At 36.2% G+C, this 25,209-nt stretch overlaps 1 protein-coding gene across 2 annotated transcripts in view; it reads left to right on the top strand.

Moving 5' to 3' along the window:
• The window catches only part of STK24 (serine/threonine kinase 24), a 51,792-nt gene that overhangs the window by 1,418 nt on the left and 25,165 nt on the right, over window positions 1-25,209 (top strand). Inside the window, exons 1-2 of one of the 2 annotated variants that reach the window (XM_051620016.1) lie at window positions 10,637-10,701; window positions 22,233-22,370. Coding sequence is in view for 1 of the 2 variants with exons in the window: in XM_051620008.1 (XP_051475968.1) it covers window positions 10,471-10,701 (231 nt within the window). In the remaining variant the exon portion in view is untranslated. Of the gene's footprint in view, window positions 1-10,470; window positions 10,702-22,232; window positions 22,371-25,209 lie in introns of those variants that run through there. The other variant, XM_051620008.1, reaches the window with a different exon arrangement.

The following is a 25,209-nucleotide window of genomic DNA, read 5'->3' as shown; positions in this document are numbered from 1 at the left end:
GGTACTGCTGTTGAGAATTCAAGATCACCTTCCAAATATGAGCAATTTGCTGACTGCCAGAGACAGAGAAGTAAGGGTTTCTTGCTTTAGCTAGGGCTGGGTTAATAATGCATTTTCTTATCCTTTCGAAAGATGTTAGAACCAAGATGACTGTCTACTTACTTTGAAACAGAATCCGTAATATTTTAGAATTAAAAAGTCAGATTTTTAGCTGCTCAGAAGTGGGAGAATGGAGATTTATTCCAGCAATATGCACGTACTGCTTATGTGTGTCACTACATGGTCTCTCTAAGGACCTGCCTTTCTATTGACTTGATTTATTTAGTCTGTAGTACTGTTAGCCACACTAAATGGGTAGATATCAGGGTTTTTGTTAATCCACCCAATCTGGGAATTCACTTCAAACCTCTCTATTCAGGACATTGTTATTTTTTTTTTTCATGAATTTTTATTATATATTATGAGAGTTTCTCATCTGTGGACTTTAGCACTAAAACAAAACAAAATAAAACCAAAACCACCGAAGTAAATACCCACTGATAGATAGAGGCATAAAGTCTGCCAGCAGTGTACATACTACATGCTCATTTTCTGCACCCAGTTCAAAACGTCTGTATCTATTTCCATTCTGTCAGAGTATATAGTAATTTTGTAGTGGTCTTTTTTCAGTACACAATTCTCTTTGATTTTATTTGTAGATAACTGTTCAAAGAGTAAGGTACATACAGTGCGTAACATCTGCTTAAATAAGACAAAGGTTATGGTTTGAGACTTCTTATTCTGCAGAAGAGAGAGGAATAGAGCTTTGTTCTCCAGGTTATAATTAAATTGCCTAAATCACGGGACTATCTTTTCTTTCTCTGTAGTGTGATCCCTCCTCCCCACCTACCAGCTTCTGCCACAAACTGTGTAAGCAGTGTCAGTGACAAGTTAGGCAGCTTTATCCTACATTCTTTGCTGTACTTACACAAGAGAGCAGTCACTATCGTAGTGTCAACAAGAGTAACTTCTTGACCCCCCAAAAAATCACATACAGGGGCAATGCTTGATTAATGCTGTTTGGCGTGAGTAGAGTGGTGTGTAAATAGAGCAGAGGAGTGAAGGATGAACAACATATCTGATCGATGTTAGAAGAGTGATGCATGAAAAGTGAGTGGGTAGAGAGTGAGCCAAAGGAATGAGAAACTGTGGAGGAAATGTAGGATGTTGCTGGAAGGTTGTCAAAACCTAAGATTCACTGTCTGCTGTGGAGTGGGCATGTTGTAACCTGAATAAAAACAGAGTTGGGTTTTGACCTAAATTTCTATGCATGCAAATGAGATTGGACTGAAAGTTTATGCTGTCTTGGGTTTAAGGGTTTTGTGTAGGTAATGAGTTTCAGTGTGTGGCATGAAGGTGCATCATTACTAAACTGAGAGGATGTTGTCTTCCTTCTTTATGCTTTATAGAAGTGGCCTGGGGAGAATGCTTGTTTGTCTGTAATGCATGTGATTCCTGCAAGGCTAGCTCGCAGTAAGTCTATATGACCTTGATTTTCTGACTGGCCTTCCATTTTAAGGCTGTGGTAAGACTCCATAACTTTTTTATGGAAGCCATATTTTAAATAATAAAGTGCTGTGTTTATAAATTTATGGTAAGGGTGCTTACTGAACCATGATGTGTTTTGAAGCATGTAAGGAGCGTGTTGTACGAAAAAGCTTGGGAAACGTAGGCTGGCAGAGAAAATCTTAGGGGATGGAGCTGCAGAACACAGTACTGCAGCTACTGGAGTACATTGATCTATTGGATATGTGGCATCAGCCAGTTTGAAGATAAACTTTAACAGTAAAATGCTAAAATGAGTAGTGATTAAATATCTTTCTCCTCTCTGTCCTGACGTAACCTTTTGGGGCTAAGTTACACCTGCTTTGCTTGTATTTTATTTTGTTTCTGAAGTTGGAGAACCAGAAAAGCAGTTTTTTTTATCCCAGCTTTTCTGTGTACTTCTGTGTGAAATAACTATGTAGAACAGATTTCATTAAGCTATTTTAAAAGAGCCTTATATTATGTTAATAAGAATACTTTGAACTCCTGAGGAAAGATAAATGGCTCTGTCAGTTGCAAATCCCAGAGAAGTGACAAAAGCTCACAGGTAGTTTGCCTTTTTGGAGTTAGCTGTGTTCAGGCAGCACAGGGCCACAGCTAGAATGGATCTAGATATGACTTCTAGTTGTAATTCTTGATGCTTCCATAGTAAATGTAATTGAAAGTTTCAGGTGAGTAAGAGTTTCAAATACACTTCTGTGGCACGATGAACACTGATACTGATAGACTACAGAGTTACTGATTAGAAATAATTATTGTCACCTTCTTTTGCCTGTTTTGGTTTCCTAAACGGGAAAAAACAACAAAAAAAATCAACCCCACCGTCCCCTTAATGCCCTGAACCCTTTTTTTTTTTTTTTTTTAGTGTTCTACAGACAACTAATTTTCTGAGAAGGTGTATTTGTATTTTTAAGTGTGCCCGTATGTCAGCTTCATAAAATCCCTAAGCTGCTTTTCAAATTCCATCATCTTTAAGCTTCAGCCTTCTCTGTATGATAAAATCCTTTCCTTCCTTCCTTTTAGTTTTTTGGTAACAATAACAGTGTTTATACAGTCAGTTATTTTTATTCATTTTTCACAGTTATTTTCACTACAAGAGCTGCAGGTTCTTATGCAAAATGTAAATAAGCATTGACATTCATGCTGTCTTACTTCAAGAAATGTTAAAAATGTAACTAAATTTAAGTGGCACCTTGACAAATTAACAGAAAATAAAGGCTGTAAAAGTACAATTTCTGGCTCATAAAGTGTTTGAACTGTCAGTTTTCTGGAGACTGGAATACTGCGTTGGGAAATACTCTATTTACTTGTCTGTTGTTAAAAGTGTTTCCAAGATGTTCACTTTTGACTGCTGCAGGAGAAATGTTCTGGACTAGAAGATCCTTTGTTCTGATCCATCATGGCTGTTCTTTTGTTCTTCCACACTTACATGTATTACTGTCTTCCCTATTATATATAACTTTTAAATATATTATATATAAAATATATATAATAATATATATAACTTCTACAATCAACTGTTGTAACTACTTCATGTGTGAGCTCTGTTTTTGGTAATTGCAAAACATTAGGTTGCTAAATCAAAGTCTCTTGAAAGGCTGTGTAACCTCTGCTGCCTTACATTTGTGGCTTCTTTGCAAGGGGATTTATTTTCCCCAATTTGAAGTTTTTGAAAGCTTGTGCTTGCACTTACTGTTTAAGTTAGATTTTGAGAAATACGTTGTAGTAACTTATGGCACTTGATTGTTTGACAAGTTCTTGGACTGTTATGATCATAGCTAATCAGTTTTACGATATCGTGGGGATAGATGTCATGATTCTGTGGCATGTTACAAGCTCAGTCCTTGGATAGAAGGACAGAAGAATTGTAATTTGGGAGAACAAAGTTGTCATGTTCTTGCTCTGTAGATCATAGGCTGTGCCAGGGCTATGCAACAGATGTATGGAGCTGTTTTAGAGAAGTCAACTCATACCAACTGTGGAACTATTGATACTGGCAAGTAATGTGTAGCAAATTCTTGTGAATATGTGAATACTAAGCTTTTCTCAAACACCCCAAAATCTTGGTATGAAGTGTGTGTGGAAGAGTTAAAGTTAGCTTCCATTGTACCTGCTGCTGGGGGTGATTTCTTGGTGGTGTGCTTTATCTAACTTCCTAGGAAGTCATTGTTGCTGGGGGAAGCATCAATTTAGATATAGTATTAAATCCTGGTGCTGTTAACTCAGACTGTACAGTTGAAATGACTGCAGATCTGTTTTCTTGGTCTTAAAGCTTATTTGTTCTTTTATTTCTGTGGCCTTTACAGGTCCTATTCTATTTGGCAGAAAATAACTAGTAATTAACCATCAGGTATAGACTGCCCTGTCTTTGGGGAGCAGTTTGAAATACTCAATCTGGTACATGTATGGATTGACCTCATCACTTCATGAATAGCTGAAGGATTTAATAGGACAGTTTTTTGGAATTAGGATTGACAATAGTGAATCCTTATTTTTCGCAAATCTGTGTGCTACGTTGTTTCAGCCCTTGTCTGGTTTTGGAACTATGCTTTTTAGACATGCTTTCCAGAATTCTATTCAATCTTGAATGTTTAGATAAGGTGATAAGGTAGGGTGTTTATATATTGATAGAAGAGGTAAGGGAAGATACACTGATTTCCACAGGCTGAGATTACAAAATCAAATTTTAGATCTTCACTCTGGTATCAGTCACATCCAAGATGGTTGGTTGTCCTGGTCAGTTACTGAGTGATGAATATCCTGTTCCAGTCTTGCTGTTGTGATACATCCTTTATGTTTTTATCCTTATCTGTTTGTGACATATAAAGTGTTTTGAGAGATATAAAGTGTGCATAAACCAAATGTACAGCTTGATTTTTTGCTTCCTTTCCCCCTGCTATGATCCGCTGAAGTTTCATGGTAGAATTTATGGCAGTTGTTATTTTCTGTGATAGCTAATGCATTGCTAATTCTTCCAAATGTTGGCATTTTTTTCCCCCAGAAGAGAACAATTTCCTTATGGTAGTGTGTGCCTGAATTGAATAATAAAAGTATTGGAAGTGGAGAATGAGAAACATGGAATGCGCAGGTTTGAAGGAGAAAAGAACAATCACTTGCTCTTTTTGATAACTGACAAATTCTCAGTGAAGCAGCTGCATTTCAGTTTTACACCTAATTAATACAGATGAATGTTTTCATTCTAGACTTCGTACCTTTTGTTAAATATTTTGCTGGTTAGTCTTCTAAAAAGAAAATAAAATTTGTTGCTGTTCATGATAACTATCAAGTGGCAATCCTATTTCAGCGTATTGAAAATGAGAGCTAGTTCCCTTTGTTTCAAATTTTAAGGCTTCTTAAAATATCTTTTTTTTTTTTTCCTTGTTTAGCTAAAAATTGCACTTTATTTTCTCTTCTAGGGTTAGTTAGCTGTTCTTTGAAAATACAGATAGGGCTTGACACAGTGTATTGGCTGGAAGGTTGAGCAGTTTATTTTCTGCAGACTGCCTCTGTTTTAGGTTAGTTTCTCACCAACTGCAGGAAAAATCGTGGATATTGTGTCAAGTATTCAAGTGTTCTTAATTTTAGTAACTATAACATGCATTGACTGTGTTATAAAAATGAATTTATCCTTTAAGATTCCACTTGGATGCAAATAATTTGAGAATATACCAGCTGAATGGGGTCAGATCATAGCCCTCTCTTGCCATGTTTTGTCTTTGACAGCAGTTATTGGAAGATGTCTTAAGGAAAAGTGTAAGAATAAAGTAACTTGTCATACTTCTATGACGTACTTTCACAGCTTCTGCTAAATTTTACTGCTAGAGTGTTTCCAGAGCCAGAAGAGGTTATCTTGATAAATTTTTTCATTCTTCCCTTAGTTCTCCAGTCCTTAATAATTTTGTAGAGCTCACCGTCTGCAACATTTTATCACAGTGTGTATCTATGCTTATCTGCATGCACATGGACAAGGTTCAAAAGATTCTTATTATCTCTAAGTGTGGTAGCAGGCAGCAGTAATCACAGATGATCAAGAGCCAGTTCACCATGTGGTATTTTATTGTCACCAGAAATCCCTGAACCTCTTTAGATGATGGTATTTTGGGATCAGTCTTGATAGGGAATGAGGATTGGGCTGACTGATTGGAAATTGATTTGGTGAGATGAAAAATACACAAAACAAGGTGTTAGAGGGCGGTTGTCTGTTTTAAAAGAGCAAGCATAAAGAAAACAGAGATCTGCAAGTAAAATCAGTTGCCTAAATAAGCTTGAGAACTTGAATATCGAGACGATTTGTAATTCTTGTAAATTGAAGAGAAAAATATTTTTAACCCTCTTCTACAGTAACTGGATGAATAACTCTTCATAAAAGGAGGCTGGAAATAAGAACTGGAACGAGATGCAGAACAAGACTCGGTTGAAGCTGTATCTTAAGTCAGAATGACTATGGATCAAGTTTGATCTAACTAATTTGAATTTCAGTAACATTTTCTGGAGCAGTTAGTTAAGATGTGAATTAGAGATTCATAAAAATAAACATGTTGTAAGATGTGTATAGTCTTGACTATGAGTACTGAAGAGGTGTTGTCAGAGTGGATGATAATGCTAGTTTCTCCAGGTTTCTTGACAGTTGGTGACTGAAAGTGACCTTAGCATAAAAAAAGGCAATGCATGCTGATATAATTTGCTGATGGTATAAAATTTAAAGACACCCGCTGTACTTGAGAGGCCATTACTGAAGAACTACACAACCTTGAAGATTTGAATTACTAAACAAAATGACACGAAGTACAAGGTGCCATAGGTATGAATTATTACAAAGAACCTTTGCAATAGACTGTGAGCTCAGCTGGAAATGCAGAGAATTAGGAAGAAGTGAGTGGGTTTAGCTGGTCACAGCTGAGTCTGAGTCATGAAGCCAAACTGAATAAATAAGATATGAAAATGTATCAGGTTATTTTTATTCTGTAGAAGTGGACAACAGTGAGAAGAGTTAATTTTAATTGCACTATGTTTTTTCAGGCTAGTCAAAAGTAATGAATTCAATGTGGAACAAATACAGAGAAAACCATTAAATGATTGGGTGAATAATGGCTCTGCTTATGGTGAAAAGCACAAGACAAACTGGTAACTGAGACAGGATGGTTGCAATTGGTTTTCAGAAGTGTGAAAAACTATTAAAAAAACCCCCAAAATAACCCCAAACTAATTCAAGTGTTTATTGAAAGTTCTGTAATAATTAGGCCTAAGTGTTCCATAATTTGTTTTTGATTTGCCACAATATGGAGTCTCTGATACACTTTGAGGAAATGTTTTACTGGTAGAGATCTAGCTCCTTATCTAACAAGGTGATTAGCGTTATCCTTTTGCAGCAGATGTTGCTGTTCTGTGGTTTCTAGCAATATTCAGTGTGCTTAGTTACTCTCTTGTCAATTCCCTTTAATAGGAGTAGGAAAAAACCTATATGCTTAGTGAAAGCTTGTAAAGAGTAGAGTCAGCAAAACTGTAGTGACAGAATCTAAGGAAGACATTTTCTCTATTCAGTCATATAGAGAGAATATTCAATAAAGACATTTGTTTACTTTGGCTCTGTTGGAAGTATTTACAAAAAAAACCCCAAACAAAACACACATCAAAAAAAACAAAAATAAATTTGGGAAGAATCCTTTCTAGATGTGATCTTGGAAAAATCAAAGGGAATTTACCAGTCATGTACTTTCAGATTCAAACAGTTCATTCTGTATCTGCAGGCCTGATCTCTGCATTTTTGAAACAGAGCTGGTCATTAAAGAGAGACCAACTGTTGGTTTTCCAAAAACACAAGTTGCCAGTAGCTTAAGGCTCTCACTTCAAACATTTGGTCTCCTGAGAAGAAAATTCAGACCTTCTTACAGAGCAAGAGAGCTTTTTTCCAAACAACTATTTTTTGTTGCTCAGAACAAAATTCAGGAATGGCAACCTAAATTTTAAAACTAGGAAATGGATTTACAGAAATGTTGATTTGAGAAATAAAAAGTTTTGTGGGTTTTTTGTTGTTGTTGTTTTTTGTTGTGGGTTTTTTTTTTAATAATCAGTAATTTCAAAAGAAACTTGGAGAAGCAAGTATTATTAGTGGTAATTTTAATTTTATTAGTTTTATCTCTTATTAAACAACATTTCAAAATGGCTGCAAAATTTTGATTGTAAAATAACAAACAGGAACAATTTTTCCCTGCTTCTCAGGACTTCCAGGTGTGGTTATCTTCCCTGCTTTTCTGGAATTATTAACACAAAATGACTGGGAAAATACTATTTTGCAGTTGCTTTATAAAAGTTTCAGCCTAATACCAGAAGCAGAACACTGTAAAAACAAAGCTGTGAGTCCTCCAAGTCTCTGAAGATTGTGGTGTCATGAAGTAGTGGACTTTCATATACGATCATGATAGATACCTGAAGGGAAAAGAGACAACAGGGAGAGAATACATACAGCCAACAACTCGCAGAGGGCTGCTGGCAAGTAGCCCTTGTAGTCTTGGAAATTTCCTCTATATGAAGAGCTGCCTTATACTGTGATTTTTGAGTAGTGCTGGCTTTCCAGTCTCTAGAGGTGAAACATGGAATTTTTTAGGCTGCTGTGACTGGGATTAGTTTGTGACTTACCCAAATGCCTTTGTAATGATGTAATGCTTAGATTGCTGTGGCTAGTGACTGGAACTAGAATGGTGTGGTTGGATTGGGTGTGCACAGCTCACTACACACATAATCTCAAATTTAACAAAGTATGTATGAAAGCGTAGGCTGATAATTGTCTTTCAGAAGGGAAAATACCTGATGCAAGAGTTAAGGTCATTTTTATTCATGAAGAATTCTCAGAGAAGACTGTTTTGAATATTGAAAAGAGACCATTCTGTGAGGTACAAGGAGAATCCCTACAGAAGGATTTGGGTCCTGGTTCTGTGATCTCCTTATGCCCTTGGAAGCATTGGAAGGGGCTACTAGGTAGCTGAAGGATAGCAGGATAAGCTAAGGATAATTACACTTGCTGGAAAACATGAAATACCTTGTCTGGTTTCCAAGCAGGAGAGATACTAGCACTTTGTGTATGTAGTATTTAATAGTGTGTAATAGTATGTAATTCTCATTAAATTGAAATTAAAGGAGGAACAAGCTTCTTTTGGTGGGGGGGCTTGACTCTCTTGTTCTGTTCTTTTAATAGCAAAAGGGTGATAAAGCTCCATGTCCTCTTTGTTTTCTGAAACTGATTTTGAGTAGAAAGATGGATCAGTAAGATGTAAATCAAGGGGAACTTCTTGGGACTCTGAAGTCTTGCAGTATACTTGGAAAAGTGTTTTTTCTTCAGACTGATCTTGCTATTAATCTATTCCTGGGACAACTGTCTAAAATCTGATGTCTCGTAGCTTACTTTAAAGCATTAGAAGTATTAGCGTACTCAATTTGCACCACATGATGATAGAATCCAGACTGCTCTAAAAACACTCTGCCTGAAGAATTGACTGGGTTTATCTCTGGACTCAGTCAGTCACAGCTACCTGGTCCTGAAAATTCAGCTGTGAAATTCAGATTCCTCCAGACAACTAAATTATCTTTTAGAATATATTCCTTTCAGGACTGCATGGACTAATAACATAACCTTTGAGATGTGAAAGCAGAAATAGACAGAAGCATAGGTGGGAGATACTGTATAAGCTAAATTTAATTGCTAAAGAGAAAATGCTGGCTCAGTTCTCCTCAGTGGTAATTTAGAAATTTTCATTCTCTTCTTTGTGCTTCTACAAAATTTGGCTAAGTAGTATAAACTCTGTGGTTTTATGCTTACTTGGCCATTACTGAAATTTTCCTGTTTTGAGCACTTTGCATGAACATCGTCCTTTTACAAACAATAACAAGTGTTTTGAAGACTTTATTTCTTAAGGGAAGGCTTCTAAGTAACCCTATCTCATTTTTTTTTGTTTCATGACTATTCCATCTACCTATGACCTTTCCAGTGTAGTTGCAATTTATATATATTTTTGTTAGCTATAAAGTCTCCTTGCTGTTAGATTGAAAAGGTAAAGGTACACATGGAACTTAACATCTGTGCACTGAAAGTGAGAAGTCTAAAAGCTGCAGTAGCTAACTGAATACTTGACAGTGGAGAAAAAACAAATATGGTAGAGTGGTCTGTCTAGGTCTTACATTTGTCTGTTTAGGTGAGCACTTGTATTTTTTGTGTAACTATTGAAATCAAGATAGATAGGTACAGGATGTTTTTGAGGATTGAACGAGTTTACCCACTGAAAGAAGAAAAATTAATCCTGTTCCAGAAAACCTCAGGGTCAGGAATAAGGAGGAAGAATGGCAGTTAGTGCAGGTGATCTTTAGTAGGAGAAAATTGGAGATGATTGCTTCTGCAAACAAAAGGAAATTGTAGTCTGTGTACTGAAGAGTGGGAACAAAATCCTTAAGAAGATGAGATACATGAAAAATTCAACAGTTTGGACCCTAATTCTGGGAAGGAACCGTTTTCAAGAGAAAAGCACAGACAAGTTTTAGTTTTAATGGCAATGTTATTTGATCTATTTTTGGCTTTCATAAAAATCAAATCTTTGTAAAGGTCTTTTGGTTTTGGTGCCTGGATGCAGTTTATTGTCAAAGAGAAGGAAACTGAGGTAGAAGCACTTTCTGATGCCAGATATGATAAAACCCTGTCACAGGGACGGTGTTAAATTTGTGCTTTATGTACAGGGAATTATAAATATTGCAATGTGTGCACGTAGGATGTAGGAAGAACATGTTAATTATGAAGATAGGAGAAGAATAGCTGGATAAACTTGAAGTGTTTGTTGCCTTTAAAAACATCAGATTTCATTTTAATGTTACAAATACTGTAAATTTCTCTTATTTCAACAGACTCTGAAGGCAGATCCGGAAGAACTGTTTACAAAACTGGAGAAAATTGGTAAGGGCTCTTTTGGTGAAGTTTTTAAAGGAATTGACAATCGGACTCAGAAAGTGGTTGCTATAAAAATTATTGACCTAGAAGAAGCAGAAGATGAAATAGAAGACATCCAACAAGAAATCACAGTGCTGAGTCAGTGTGACAGCCCATACGTAACTAAATATTATGGATCCTATTTAAAGGTAAGATGCTCACAGATTATGGTAGTTTGATTTTGTAAGTAATTCTTTTCCAAATTATCTAATTGTGCCTGTTTTTGCTGGCAAGATTTCAGTCAGACCTCTGTTGAAGAGAAATATGTTTTTTCCTTTGAATTCTAAAGAGAGAATGTGTTACTATATTTTGTGGTGTGACAGAACTTAACAGAATAAAAAAGATGTATCTTTAAAAATTTCTGTCCAAAAAGAAAATTAATTCAAATAACATCAGTTTGTTAAGCTCTAAGTAATATGTTTAGATTCTCTTAATATTAGGGAGATGTAACTCTAACTGTTGTTTAAATTCAGAAAATATAACCTAAGTCTGCATTTGAATTGTCAAAACTTTAAAAACCATGAAGTGTCAGCTGTTTTGCGAAGGTGAAGTTTTTGTCAGTGTTTGATTAGTAGCAAGGCTTAGGTTGCTTTTCAAAGGAGACTGAACCTAGTCTTGATCTGAGCGACTTAAAAATTAAAAAGTTAATTTATCTGCAAATCAGCAAAAAGCACATTAGCCATAAGTGAAGCTTATGAACAGGGTTTCCATTAACTGGCTCTGAAACTGTTTCCTTTCCTTCTCCCTGCCATATTAATTAATTTCAAGGTTCAGTTTTAACTGCGCCAGATAGAGGTGGTGGTGTGGATTGTTGGTGTTGATTTTTGTATTCTGGTTGTGGTTTTTTTGGGGTTTGTTTTTTATTATTATTTGATGCGAGCATTTATGTTCAGAAAATTGTGAAAATATCTGGAAACTTTTGGTACTACTTTATTTCTTTGTTTGAAATTTATCCTCATCTGCATCTAATCCTTTATGAGAGTGAGATGGCAATCTAGATAAGAGATTGTGGTCTTGATGGGGTGAAGTTACAAGCAGGCAGAAAATACTTTAAAATTAATTTTCAGTCTGCTTTATGGAAGCATTTTACTTTATCAAGGTTCTGAAAGGGGGACCCTGTTTTATCTCTGGATTTCTGAGATTGCCAGTTTTCATGGAAAAAAAGACATTTTCTGAATCCAGGAGATGCATTACTGAAGGGACTGACAGTATTTCCTCTCTGCCTTGTGCTCTCAACCAGTTTGCTTGGACAGTTCATCACTGAAGGCTTTCTGAATGCTTGCAGACCTGATAGCCTGTCACGAGTACTGGACTTCTAAGTTATGTATAGTCTAGGTCTCTGAAGCATCAGGAGGTGCAGTAAATTGGATTAATTTTTCATCATGGCTTTTATCACTACTTCTGAAATTTCTCAATCTAGGTTTGGTAGTTAAGTATGGCAAAAAGGCAAAAGTGGAATCTCTCCTGGCCTAAGATCTTATAGGATAAGTGAAATAGATTTAAAAAAAAATAAATAGAACTTTTGCTATGAATGCCACAGTACTTTTAAAAATGTGTAACAGCAGTGCAGCTGAAAAAGAGATTCCAGTGTCCAAATCAGAACTGAGTGGATGTCAACATTTTGTGAAGGTGGTATGGCAGCTGTTGCTTTTCCTAGTTGGAGGAGATAGGAGACTGTAGGACTCAGTAGCCTCAAGGGGTTGGGTTAATGAAAGTAGCATTAGTGATAATTGCGCTTATTGTTCTGAGGAGGACTCTCTGAAAATACTTGAAACTTCCATAGCCCTTCTGTCAAGTACAGTAGCCTGTGAATTTTCCAACTTGTGTCCGTTTTCTAAGATACTGCACTAACAGTGTCTACATATGATGCTGTCACTTCTGGAGGAAAGTACAGCTCTTTCTACTGCTAGGAGAATGTACAGCTAGTCATGTTTATTTATTACTTCTGTTCTTTGTGAATGTATGTTGTGTTGCAAGATGCTTGGTACCACAGAACTTTTGGACTTCGAGACAAAAAACTTCTTTATTCTCATTGCTGTTAAAAAATAATACATGGTGGTTATTAGATGGTGCTGAAGTGACAGAATTCTTGCAAAGGAGACATTTTGCAGTTCTGTTAGCTTTCTAAATAAGGATCAGGTCTTGTTATTGGAGAGTACTAATGTGTCATCATATATGTATATATAAACACACTTTAAAAGAACCATATTAATGTTTTAATGAATTTGTTAGTATTATTGGCTGAAAATGTACGGTTTTTTGCTGCAGATCTTTGTTGTATTTGCAAGCCAGGACTGCCATATGTAGTTCTAAGGGTCTGACTGTCTTTTAACTCTGTTTCTGACAATATGATAGTGCATCACCAAGAACGTTCAACACATTAATTTTCCGCATCTTGAGTAATTAGGATACGTTATTTCTTTCATGATTTGACAGTTAAGCTCTAATTACGAGAAATATATTAATGTTTTCTCACACAGTGTACTTCCTTGAAATAAGCAAGTGGAAATATGTTAAGATTTTAGGTTGTATTGCTAGTCATTGCAGTGGTTATTATTCTCTAAAGCCTGTGCAGCTTGATGTGTGCTGACCATATGTCTGTTGGATAGAAAAAGGTACTGTTTATAGAGAACTCATGTTAATTTTCTATACATTTTTGGCAGGCAAGTAGCAATTCCAATAACTTTCTCACATTTTTTTCCTTTTATCTCTAGATCAGCTTGTGTTTCTCTGGGTTTCTTGCATATCCTCCTGTGAGCTGAAAATGTGTCTTATTATGCAATAACTTTTTTCCTAAGTACTCCCATGTCAACTGTTAAGTAGGAGTAAGTGTCTTTGATGAGAACTTTTTGGTATTTGTTTTACTATAACAAGTTTCAAGATACTGGAAAAGAAATATTTCTGTCCCATTTGGGACACTGTAGTCCTGATGATTAATATTTCATGTCCCTTGCTCAAACAAGTTTATGTAATTGCAGAATACCTGCTCTGACAGCCTTTAAAATATTTGATAGATTTTTAGAGGCATTCTGTATTTTCAGCAAAGGTGGTTGGTGAGCAATGCCATGAAGACCTTCATATTTGTGAAGATTTTTCTAGGTAGTGAGAATGTTGAGGTTTTTGTGTGTATGTTTGTTGTTGTTTTTTTTGGTGGGTTTTTATTCCCTTTTTTTTTTTTTTTTAACATACGAATAATCTTTCAGAAATCCTTGTATTGTTCTTCATTCTCTGTTATTCCACACCTGCTGCAATTAAGCTACATGATTATACATGCCAGTGTGTTAAGGGACCTGTTGCTTGAAAATTTAGATGATTTATGTAATACTGCTGTACTTGCCTGAGGCCTCTTACTGTCTTCAGACGATGTTTATGCTAATAGCTTGTCAAGCTTTTGGTGTCTCTTGTGTGATAAACATGGAAGTAAAAGTTAAAATGAGTATTATCATTTAATGAGTTAACAGCAGTTACTTTGACCTAGAAATTAAAAAAAAAATAACGTTTTAGCTACTTTTTAGAGTAGGGTGATAAACTCGGATGTCTTGTTGAATTTTCTAACTCTAATTTTTTTTATATCCTTGCTTCATCTTTTCAGAAATGTTTTGCTTTATAGCAATTCTTTTTTTTCATATCCAGAGATTTAAATTTGTGTGAGATAGTACTGCTTCAACACAGTAAGTCTTAAATAAGAAACAGCTTATTGCTTATTTACGTTTGTTGTAAAGGCTTGTGTATGCTTGCTGTGGTCAGAGCTCATTTAAACAGAGCAGTAAGCAGTATTGAAGAAGGTACCAGTTTAGTTTGTTATCCTGAATATAAATTACTTTGCAGAACACCTTTTTGAAAGAAACCCTAAGGTCTTATATAAAACAGCAATGCAAATACTCCTTTCTGAAGTCATATGTTTAAATATGATGTGTTCGTGTTTCCATTCCATTAGGACAAAGGACTTGTCTACTGTAGGAGACAGTAAGTAACTAGAATGTTGCTCTTAAAGTGTATTGCAGCAACATGGTTTATATGAGGGCATGTATCTACAGGGATTGCTGTTCCTTATCTGCTAGGGTGTGTTAAAAACCTGTGTCAATTTTCCTTAATGAAGTAAGCTTAACAAAACAGGTAGTGACTTTGTTATCTCGCTGCTCTAGGAACCGTATCTATCCTTACTGTCTCCCAAATGAAAAGTTCATCTGATCCGTCTATGATCTGATTAAATGCTCCATGAATAGAAGAATTATAGCTCTTTTTGGTTCCTTACAAAATTAATGACACTTCTGGATTTGTTTACTTCAGATTTTGGTAACAGGATCCACTGCCTCCATTGTAATGGAATAGGGATTCTTTGTGTTTCTTTTTAGATGGATTTTTTTTTTCTTCTTATAAAATAGTTTTAAGTTGTTTGCTGTCTCTTCTGAGTTTTGACATACTGTAGCTCTTTAAAAGTATTGCTATGCTATTTATTCTGAAAGTTTTTCTGTCTAGGAGCTTGTTAGCTCTGTTTTCTGCATCTTATTCTACTTTACTGTTTTTTGAAGAGCTTAGTTAATTTGGTTCTGAAATTCTTTCTCTTGGCCTCATTGTTTGGAGTATGTTTTATTTCCAAGATCCAGATGCCTTTCTGATAATGTTTCTTCAGTTATGTTAATAACTTCAGTTACTGTTTTATTACAACTTTACAACACTTTTCATGTTTCTTTCATCTTGTATTAATTATATTTTTCTTTAAATGGTTGAAGAGTAGTTTCTTGGCTTTTTTGCAAATATGTATGTCACTGGAAGCTGAGGTTAATATATGTATATGGACAAAAGCTGAGATGATATATGTATCCACATTAAGAATTCTTTACATTTCCTGTCTTAGACTTCTATAGATATGAATATAATGGTAGAGCAAATGATCATTAAGTAGTTTCAATGTCCAGTATAACTAGGAACAAGTGATACTGAAGTCTTGCAGTATGTATTTTAAGAATACTACTGTCTCTAAGCTTATGTTTCATCATCCTTCAGATGTCTTTTTCTTGCACATTGTAGCTTTTGAGATACCCTTTTTTGAACTACCTAAACTTCTTGACCAAGTGAAAAATCAGGCCTCTGATTTATTTTCCATCCCTTCTCTTACCCAGACCACTTCCCATTCTGTAAAGGTATTTTAAGAATTCTTAAAATAATAATAATAAAAAAGTTTAAAAAATAGAGCTAATGCTGCTAAGGCTCATAAAGGATAGCTGCTGATAATTTTCATTTTAGTCGTTAGGCCTGAATGGGGTTTTATTTCGTGTCTAGGATATAATATACCTACTACTCTAAGTTATGCTGGTGCTTATATAGACTGCTAGAAAGCAGAAAGTAGCTTCTGGTTGAATTTTATGGATGATGCAATATACAGCCATGAAAAAATCCAAGTTGCTGCTATGAAGTTTGGTTAACTGAGCTCTGTAGGACAAAGAGTTCAGGCAAATTAAGTCTAGAAATAAAGATTTATTTTTGAAAAGCAGTGGTTCGGAAAGTAATGTAATTTATATTAGGTACTGAGATGAACATGAAGTTGTTAAGTAATGCTGCACTGAGCCAAAATAAACCTTGTATTGGCCAGGGCTTTGGTGTGCAGGGCATCAGTGCAGCCATTCTTGAAATAATAGAGCTAGTTCACACTGTGGCTGGAAAACTGTAATGCATTCAGTGTAGAGTTTCAGGAACAGTTTGAGGTTTGGAGAGCCTGTATTCCAGAGAAAGACTGAAGTTCAAACTTGACTTTGTTTATCCAAGGGAAGATTTGGAAGTGACTAGATGTGTATATATGAAAGACTTTCCATGTTTAAGTGCTGATAGTTCAGTGCTTTCTAATCTCTTATGCCAAAATATGACAAGATGTAACTGCTGAGTGCTCAAGCAAAGGAAATTCCATCTGGTAATCACACACATTTATTTAAAGGGAAGATAGCTTAAATATTGGAAAAGTTTGTATGAGGTGGATTTTACGTCACTTGCAGTTATTTTTCAAATGAGTATTGACTGAATTTAAAGAAGCCAAAGCTTACACACTCTAGAAAACTCAAGGACATTAATGTGGATATGTTGAATATTCTTGCCACAGGAATCTAGGTAATGTAACTTAGGATGTGGGTGTTTATATAAGACTTCAATATGTTTTAAGTCAATGTCCTTTTGCTTGACAGGTTTAACTGGTTAGCTTGAACATTTATGAGCATCTCTGAACTGATGTGACTTTAAATGTATGCTGTGAGTCAGCCAGAAGTTAATGGACTTGGTGAATTCTGCTGCCATTTGATATTTCAGGCAGCCTGTGGCAGGTTACATCATGTTTGTCAGGGTGGGTGAGCAGAGATTTTCTATTTCACATTAGAACTCTAGAATCCACTGCAACAGGGGCTGCTGCCTCAGCACAGGGAGAAGTGAAATGTGTCAGTTTCTTGATGCCCCATCATTGGTGGTGTGTGCCCAGCCCCACAGCAGCAGCCAGTGCCCTTTCAGACTTGACTTTTGCAAACCACAGCCACTGAACTTTGTATGGGGGTTGGGCATACTTAAATGAAAATAAAGCTGTGTCTCTTATTCTGCCTGCTACAATTGCAGCTGTGCTGCCATTAGTCCTGCATTTTGTAAGGGGTTGAGGTGATGGAGTGCCTTTTCTGTTCTCTGGAGCAAAGCCAGATGGAATTGCCTTATGGAGGAATGGCTGCAGCTGAAATGAGAGAGGGGCTGGGACTGCAAATTCTCTCCTACTGCAACAGCGCTAGGAACAAAGTGAGGCACAGGTTCCTGTAAGGCAGTCCCTATTCTGGTAAGCTTGCTTTTCTTCTGCTGCTCCTGGTAACCCCTCTGTTCTCACCAGGCAGCACCAGCCTCCAGAGGGGTTGCCTTCATTTCTCTGTAGTAAATTTGAAACTGACATCTGGCTGGACGACCTTGAAAGATGTATGGAGAGAGTTTCTGTCATGGTTCTGCTAGGCTTTCAGATCTAGTCAGTCTACTGATTTGAAGGACAAATGGAAAACTTCAATTGATACAGCTTCTAATGGCCATAAATAAGACATAAAAGGGTGAGAAAACACCCATTAACTTTGGCTATCTAGCACAGGTGGTTTTACTGTGAGACTCTGTTTTCATATTTAAAATTTGTCCATTCTTATTTCAGAGATGGTTACCTTGCAACTCTGAACCTTTGTTGCCCATAGTCTTTACTACTTTTGTCTTTCCCTGTAGTCACTTGCTGTGCTCTTAATGAGAAAAGAGTCTCTTCTTTGCATTGTCTTTATTCAAATACATTGTTTTGAATTGTGACTTTAGAAACTTTTTATTCCACTACTTTCCTTTAGAAGTCCAAGAGATTATTATTACTTTCTGGAATCCACATAATATTGTTCTATTTCCCTGGATCTGTGAAAAAATCTACCTTGTAAGCAATGAATTTTCAAGAATTTTCCTGTTCATCAGTGTAATCAGTTCTGCAGTGTTAGTCACTTACTGCTAAATAATCCTTACTATACAAGTGTATCGAAGTCAGGAAGCACCACTACGATATCTCAAAGAAAACTGGGAGTTAATAATAACAACTCTATTTTATATTTCCCAAATTTTGAAGTATTTAACTGTGTCAGGTTATTCTGATCTTGTTTTAAATAACAATTTAGAAAGCTCAAAGTAAAACACAATTTCTTGGAAGTAATATGTTTGTGTTGTGCTTGTTCCGATGGCCTTGCAGGCTGCCTCTGTTCTGATTGCTGACTTCTGGATGGTACGAAATACTCTGTTCATAATTTCAGGTCTTGGTACTTGTCTTTTGACATCTATCAGGTAGCTGCTGCTGAAATAGGCAGTGACAGTATCTTGTTTCCCTCTCCTGCTTTTATGTTCCTGCTGTTTTACTTGTATTGGATCTGTTGACTCCATAATAACTTGGCTCACCTTGGAAAACAAATTTCTGCAGTGCCTTCTGCCCTTTCAAAAAATAACCTGGCTTTTGATAAAAAGCATAATTCAAACCCTTACATACTGGCCAGTTCATACCTGTGACTTCAAAATTGCTGGGTCTGGTGCAAAAAAATTATCAAATAGTAGAGTTTGATGAGCCCAAAATTGGGAGGCTTGGGAGAGAGAAGGATCACGTTTTTGGTAACAGCATGCTTGTAGATTATCTTGAACATGAAGCCTTGTCTTTAGTTTGACCATCAGGACAGTTGGGATCAGGATGGCATAGCATTGCTTTATAACAATATGTAATATTGGTTATGTCAAATGTCCTTTTGTATCCTGTGTGTTAACTGCTATATTTGTTGCTGTGGACTTGAGAGGTATCTGAAAAGGAAGTATTAGTATGGCATCTATCTGCAGGGCTTTTTTTGCTGCTCCTGAACAGGGAAGTTCAACTCCACCTTGTGACTGGCAGCTTCCTCACCGTATAGCAGCAGGGGCTATTTAAACTCTTCAGTGAAGCAGTTCAGCTCACTGAGTGGGCAGGGGACTAATTGACTCTTTTCTTCCCTTTCCCTTTCACTCTAAGGACAAAGGGATTTTACACTGATGGTTGAGATTGGTCTGAAGTTTTATGGGAGCACTCTGCCAAGTAATTTTGAATTAAACTTCTTCAGTTGGACAGCAGTAATGCTGAAAAAAGCATGCATGTGTGTGTATGGATTTGTGCCTAGGTTTAGGTGGGATAGTTCCACGGGCTGGTTCCTCATATTGTTGCCCAAACAGGCTTTTGGGCAGAAAACTTTTCAGGAAGAATATGACTATGAGATGGCTTCCAGTCTATTAATCTGATGTTCTTGTGAACCTCTAAAACATTTTCCATTTTGATTGAAAACTTCTTTCTTTACACACCTGTGTCATAATCTTTTGCTCTTGCATGGTTACTGTGTTTGTGTCATATCTTTATTGTGTATATTAGGTAGTTTGTATTGCTAGATGAACTTTTTCCAATGTATTTTGACATTTATACAGTTCTTTGGGTCAAATGAATTCGTCTACCTTTTTGTATGGTCTGTATGGAGATAGTAGTATAAAAGCAGAAAAGTTGCATTCTTTACATGTGTAAGGGAATATTATCTTATGGTGAGCATGTTAATAAGCGTTTTGAAATGGTTGAATGTAGAATTTTCAGCAACTGTTATTTGAAAAAAAGAAAAGTTGGTTAGACTAAAAAATACTGAACTTCAAAAGGGAAGTTCCATTGTGAATAGGTTTATGGACTGTATTAGCTCTGAAACATCACAGTTCTTGTATTCAAGCGCCAGTGTTTTCCACCAAATTCTTAAGGTTCTTTCAGTCTGGTGTTTTGATTATAGTACTAAATTTGTAAGCTGTCTAACAGCTGGGATAAAAGTGGTCCTTTGGAGGTTCTGAGGCTTTTCCCCCTCTCTGCTTTCTTCAGCAGTTCCTTGAAATGGCTATTTGTAAGAAGGAAACAAAAACAGGGGAGGAAGGTGGTATGGAAATGGTGGGTGTGAGTGAGAAGGTATTTTTAGCAGTAATTAGAAGTCAGCAAAAGAGTTGTAAGGAGAAAAAATGGAAAATGATAAAGGGTTTGCAGAAAAAAAGTGTGTTTTTCAGGGATTGGAGCTGTGAGCTTGTCAAAGTCTGAGTTGAAGAACCTGGGTGATTCTAAGACTGATACGTGAAACTTCTTAGTAGTAAGAGTTTTGAAGAAGGATTTGCCTGTGAATATTCTGTAAAGGAAGCACTGCAGTTTAATAGCAGTGTGAATGCAGAAGGAGAAAGGAAAAGAGTAGCAAAGATTTACAGGCTGCAGAGCAGGGATGCAAAACATCTTGCAAGTTGTATACATACATGTTGAAAAAAGGATTAAACTGATGGGTGGTTTGTTATTTTGTAAAGGAAAAGTAAGTTTGAATTGTACCTTTAATTTTTAATTCAACTGGATATAATGAGTAAACAGGCATAAATGTCAGATTTTGAGCATATATTTATTTGGACAGTGGAGGTAAAGGGGTTCTTGTGCCTTGTGGGGTTTTTGTAGGAAGCTTGTTTCTGGTCTAGAAGGGGAGTAATTAATAAATCCCCTGAGTTTTATTAATGTCATCTACTCTGGTGAAATAGGTTTAAGATTCATAGGTGCAAGTAGGGTGATGTTTTGTTGGATGCAGGATTCATGTGTTAGTTCTGCTTTTGTTGTAATGCAATTAATCTGGATGAATGAATTCTGTAAACTAATGCTGATTTACTTTTGCTTCCAATTTACCACTTTGGGACTTTGTGCAGTTTATTAATAACCATTTGATGTATCTCTGAGTAAAATTCAGTTCCATATAGAGCTTCAATTATGGGTTACATTTTTTGTGCTTCTGGCCTTCTCTTTGACAATCCATAAAATTTGAATAGACAAAATGTGGAGATTATCATAGCGCCATGTAAATTACTTGATCTTTGTATGCTACTTTAAATGGGCTTCCTGGGAAGAGAAATGTCACAGATTGCAGATTTTTTTTTTTTTTTTTTTTTTTTTTTTTCCCCATAAGGTAATGACTGGATAGACATGGTTATGACGTAGTTAATTGCTTGGTGGACAGGAAATGGGGGGGTGACTCTTGTCAGCCCCACTAGATGATGAAAAAACTTGAAAGGCTGACGGTTGTTAAAGGACAGGATTTTTCACTCTCCCACTGATGCTTTTTTAAGTGAGAAGAGAGAAAATGGCTATAGGGCAGATGGAAAGTGTATGGAGTTGCATGATACTTAGTGTTCCAAAGAAGTGGTTACCCACTCCTTTAGGAAGTGAAATGTGTACAGTCCTTTGGTTGCATATGTTTCTTCTGTTACTAGCTAGGAACTGGTTTTGCAGGCAATACAAGAAATATGTGCCTGTTTGCTTTTACTATAATACACTTTGGTAGAAGATTGCCCATTAGTTAGGAGCTCTGTGAAATAATGTGCGTAAAATGACATGCCTAGGCTTGTGACAGCTGAGCTGTAAAGATTTATTTCTATGGTGGAAGGGCATGTGCCCAGGAAATGTGCCAAACAGGCTGTGAATATGGACACTGTTAGAGATTACTCACACTAAAGAAAACACGGAGCTCGTGGCTTGAGCATGTTGGCATGCAAACACAGGAGTTGGCTAAATGCTCTGCAGAAGGAATCTTTTATTGGTACTGAGACAGAACTTTAATGGTTTTTTCCTAGCAAGTGGCTCTGCAAGCTCTGTTAGAACTAGCTTATGGCAGAAATAATGCATGTAAGGATTAGTTGTACACTGCTGCGATGATTGCAAGAGGTAATAGTTGAAGAGTGACTGCTGCATTAGATTGTATTGATTGTAGATTGTATTGCATTGACTAGAATGTAAGTCTAGAAATGAAAATGGGATATTTTTTTACTTGAGATCTGAAGGCACATGGATTGCAGAGTGCTGGAAATTTATTCCAAAGGCAAATAGCTTTTTTTATACATATATAGCTGCATAAAATACTGTATACTGAGGTGGTTCTGCTTAGTTTGAAAAATCATGTTGCTTGTGTTTTTCATGGAGTTCATAGTGGGAAGAACAGTTCTTCTCTTTCTTTGGTCTGTTCTTCCTTGGCTACCCAGCAGATGCATTTATTTTTTTCTTTGTGGTTGTACATGTTAGATGGCTGACAAACCTTGATTAAAGGACATAAATGCGCCACATGCAAAACCACAATGATTTCTTTGATTGCAGGGACCTTTTGGCCAGCTTGCAGTAAGGACTTGAGTTTAGAAGAGAACCTTTGGGCTCATCTGTATCTCCCTCCCCTCAAAGGGATGGCAGCCCGAGGACAGCTAGCATTCATCCTGACGCCAAGAGACTTCAAAGGAGGTAAGCGCCTCAGAAATGCTCCCAGACAAAATACTTCTCATCAGTCCTGCACCCCAGCGTGTTAATATTCTGTAGTACAACATTACCACCCCCTAAGGTTTCTGTTTATGCCTTCTCCATGAAAAAATTATTAGAGAACTCTGTGAGGCCTCCTCATATGGTTGCTGCCTCATTAAGATTCATGGAGATGTCCACTGCTGTTGGTAATCCTTGTCCATTTGCTTAAGAATGTGTCCCCAGTGGAAGGGAAAAAGACTTTGTTTTTTTACTTCCTGGGTTTGTAGTCAGACATATGATCCCCTCCTTCCCTTATTTTATTTTTCATATTTTGGATGAGGTTCAAACCTGAGCTATTCTTGTTTTATGAACCTTAAGATTAAAGTCAGGGGAAAAAACAACAACACAGAACAACAAACCAACCGTCCTTGCTCCACAGAATTTCAAATGCTTTTTAAAAAAATAGATCTCTGAATCATTCCTTAATATGCAGATGATTTCCATCTAATTCTTTGTGTGTTCAAATTTCCAGTGAGCATTATCCCAGAGAAGTTACATAGAAACTAATTATTGCTTTTCATTCTCCTGGAGGGAGATGCCACCAAGATGCAGTATAGCTGTTTATGACTTCCAAATGCCCATGGCATAGTTATTTAGTAGAAATAACAATTTAAAATAAGCAGTTTACCATGACATGAGAAGTTTAAACACAAAATTCCTGTGTTAGCATATTTATTTATTTATTTTCATTTATTTTTTTTTTATAAAAGCAGGCTTTTCAGGGGTGATTTTTCACCCCTTCCACCCTACCTTCAGGTCACTTGTAGGAATACTCAGCTATAGATCTTCCTTTTCTTGTTCTTATTCCAGTAAACATTATGATAAACTTACTAAGAATATGACTGGAAACTTACGGAATAATTTTTTTGGGTTTGTTTTTTTATTTTTAAATGGGAATATTTTAGGCATGTAGTTGGCCATTGGTAAATAGGAGTTGGTACTCAGACCATTTAAGCAATATCTGTTACTAACTCCTGTAAAGTTTTGCCTTGTTTTTTCCATATTCTGGGAGAGTATATTATTTAGCTATTTGTTTGACCTTTTCAAACCCAAGTAATAGCTTTCTGACTATGTAGAGTACTTGTAATAACTGCCATCTAGTTAGCCTTCTTCTTGGGCTCTAGCATACAAGTACAAAGGTTCTGTCGATTGTAACTTAAATATGTGGAGGTAGTAAAGAAGTGGATCATTCTATAAAGTAATATGCCACCTAAGTCTACACTTAGACAGTTTATCTATGGATGTTATTAACAACTTGTGGATCCTCCAGACTTAAAGCCTTTAAGTGCCTGGCTATGTCGATAGATTAAATTGGCTTGGGTTTTACTTGATGGTGTTCAAATGTTTGGTTGTTGGTTTTAGTTTTTATGGGCTTGGAGTTATTTTGTTTGGTTTTGTGTTTGGTTGGTTTTTTTTCCAAAGTGCTGAGATTTCTTTTACAGTAGTCAACTTTCTAAGTTTCACTGGGAAATTTTCTTTTGTAATCTTCTGTACTTTTTATGTTGTATGTTGCTCAACTGTAGTAACATGGATTTTTTTCTTAAAATACAGTTTTTCCTCAACGTGTAATTTCTATACCCCTTTTCTGGTGTTTGAACAGGCAAAACAAATATTAAAATTTGATGAAGGAAACTTTCAGAATCTTTTTCTGGGAACTATTCTGACTTTTTTATCTCTACAAGGTATTACTGAATGCACCAAAAAAAGCAGTTGCACACTGCAACTTGTGTAGGTCTTACCATAAGACAAGCTAAATCACAAATATATTTTATTAATGGCTTGCTCTCCCCTGTGAGCAGATGAGCAGAAAACAAGGGCATCTTTTATTTCCTTCATTTGAGTGGCTTTTAAATGTCAGTGAAAGTGGAGGTGTTTGGTTTTGTTCTGTTGGGCTTTTTGAAATAAGTTTGGTCTTCTGCCTGCTTCTCTAGGAATTCAGCAAGACAAGTACAAATGGGGCTGAGAATTGCTGGACTGCTTTCTAGTCTAAAATAAAATATCTGTTGGTGAACACATGTTCTGATAAAATGGAAGACTTAGCTATAACTGAGAAGTTTTATATTTGGAGACTTCGGAAATTAATGAAATATTTAAATAATTACTTCCAAAGGTAAATCTTGTTACTGCTTTGTCAGTTTTTCCTGGAGGGAAATTATATTCAAAGCAATATTCTTTGTCTTTTGAACCTTTCAAATTGATAGTACAATTCAATCATTCAAGAAACAGAATAAATTTTAAGTGTGGTTGGTAGTACGCCAGCTGATTTTCTTCGGCACGGCTAGATTTTTCCTCATACTTTCTTGATTAATAGATTACCTTAATCTGTATTCTGTAACATCTAAAACCCCAAAGCAGGATATTAATTTCCAAGGTTATTAATTTCCAAGATGGCTAATTCACTACAGCTGTTGGTGCTCCAGTTATTTTTCACTTTTCAAAGAACACTGGACAGAACTTGAAGACACTGTTCCAAAACATGTACTGTTAGTTGTGACAGGATAGGGGGAGGGGGAAGAGGGAGGGAAAGGACAATTTATCCAGAGGGTATCTTTGGTGACTAAGGCAACCTGAATGTTTTTAGCCTTGTTCTCTCCTAAAATACTTTACCTTGTTCTTCAAAGTCAACAGTTGTCTTTCCATGCCACCTGATTTCATGTGCTCACAAACAAGTGTCTTCAGGAAATACTACTGTTTGTTTTTATTTCATGAAATCTGTAATGACATAAGCAAATAGCTTCACGCTTTATAAACTGATAGACCAATCTATACAAGGTTGTGTCAT

This window comes from Apus apus, chromosome 1, assembly GCF_020740795.1.
Source record: "Apus apus isolate bApuApu2 chromosome 1, bApuApu2.pri.cur, whole genome shotgun sequence".
NCBI lineage: Eukaryota > Metazoa > Chordata > Aves > Apodiformes > Apodidae > Apus > Apus apus.
The sequence above is the reverse complement of the archived record's forward strand: the minus strand, read 5'-3'. Positions and strand labels throughout refer to the sequence as shown.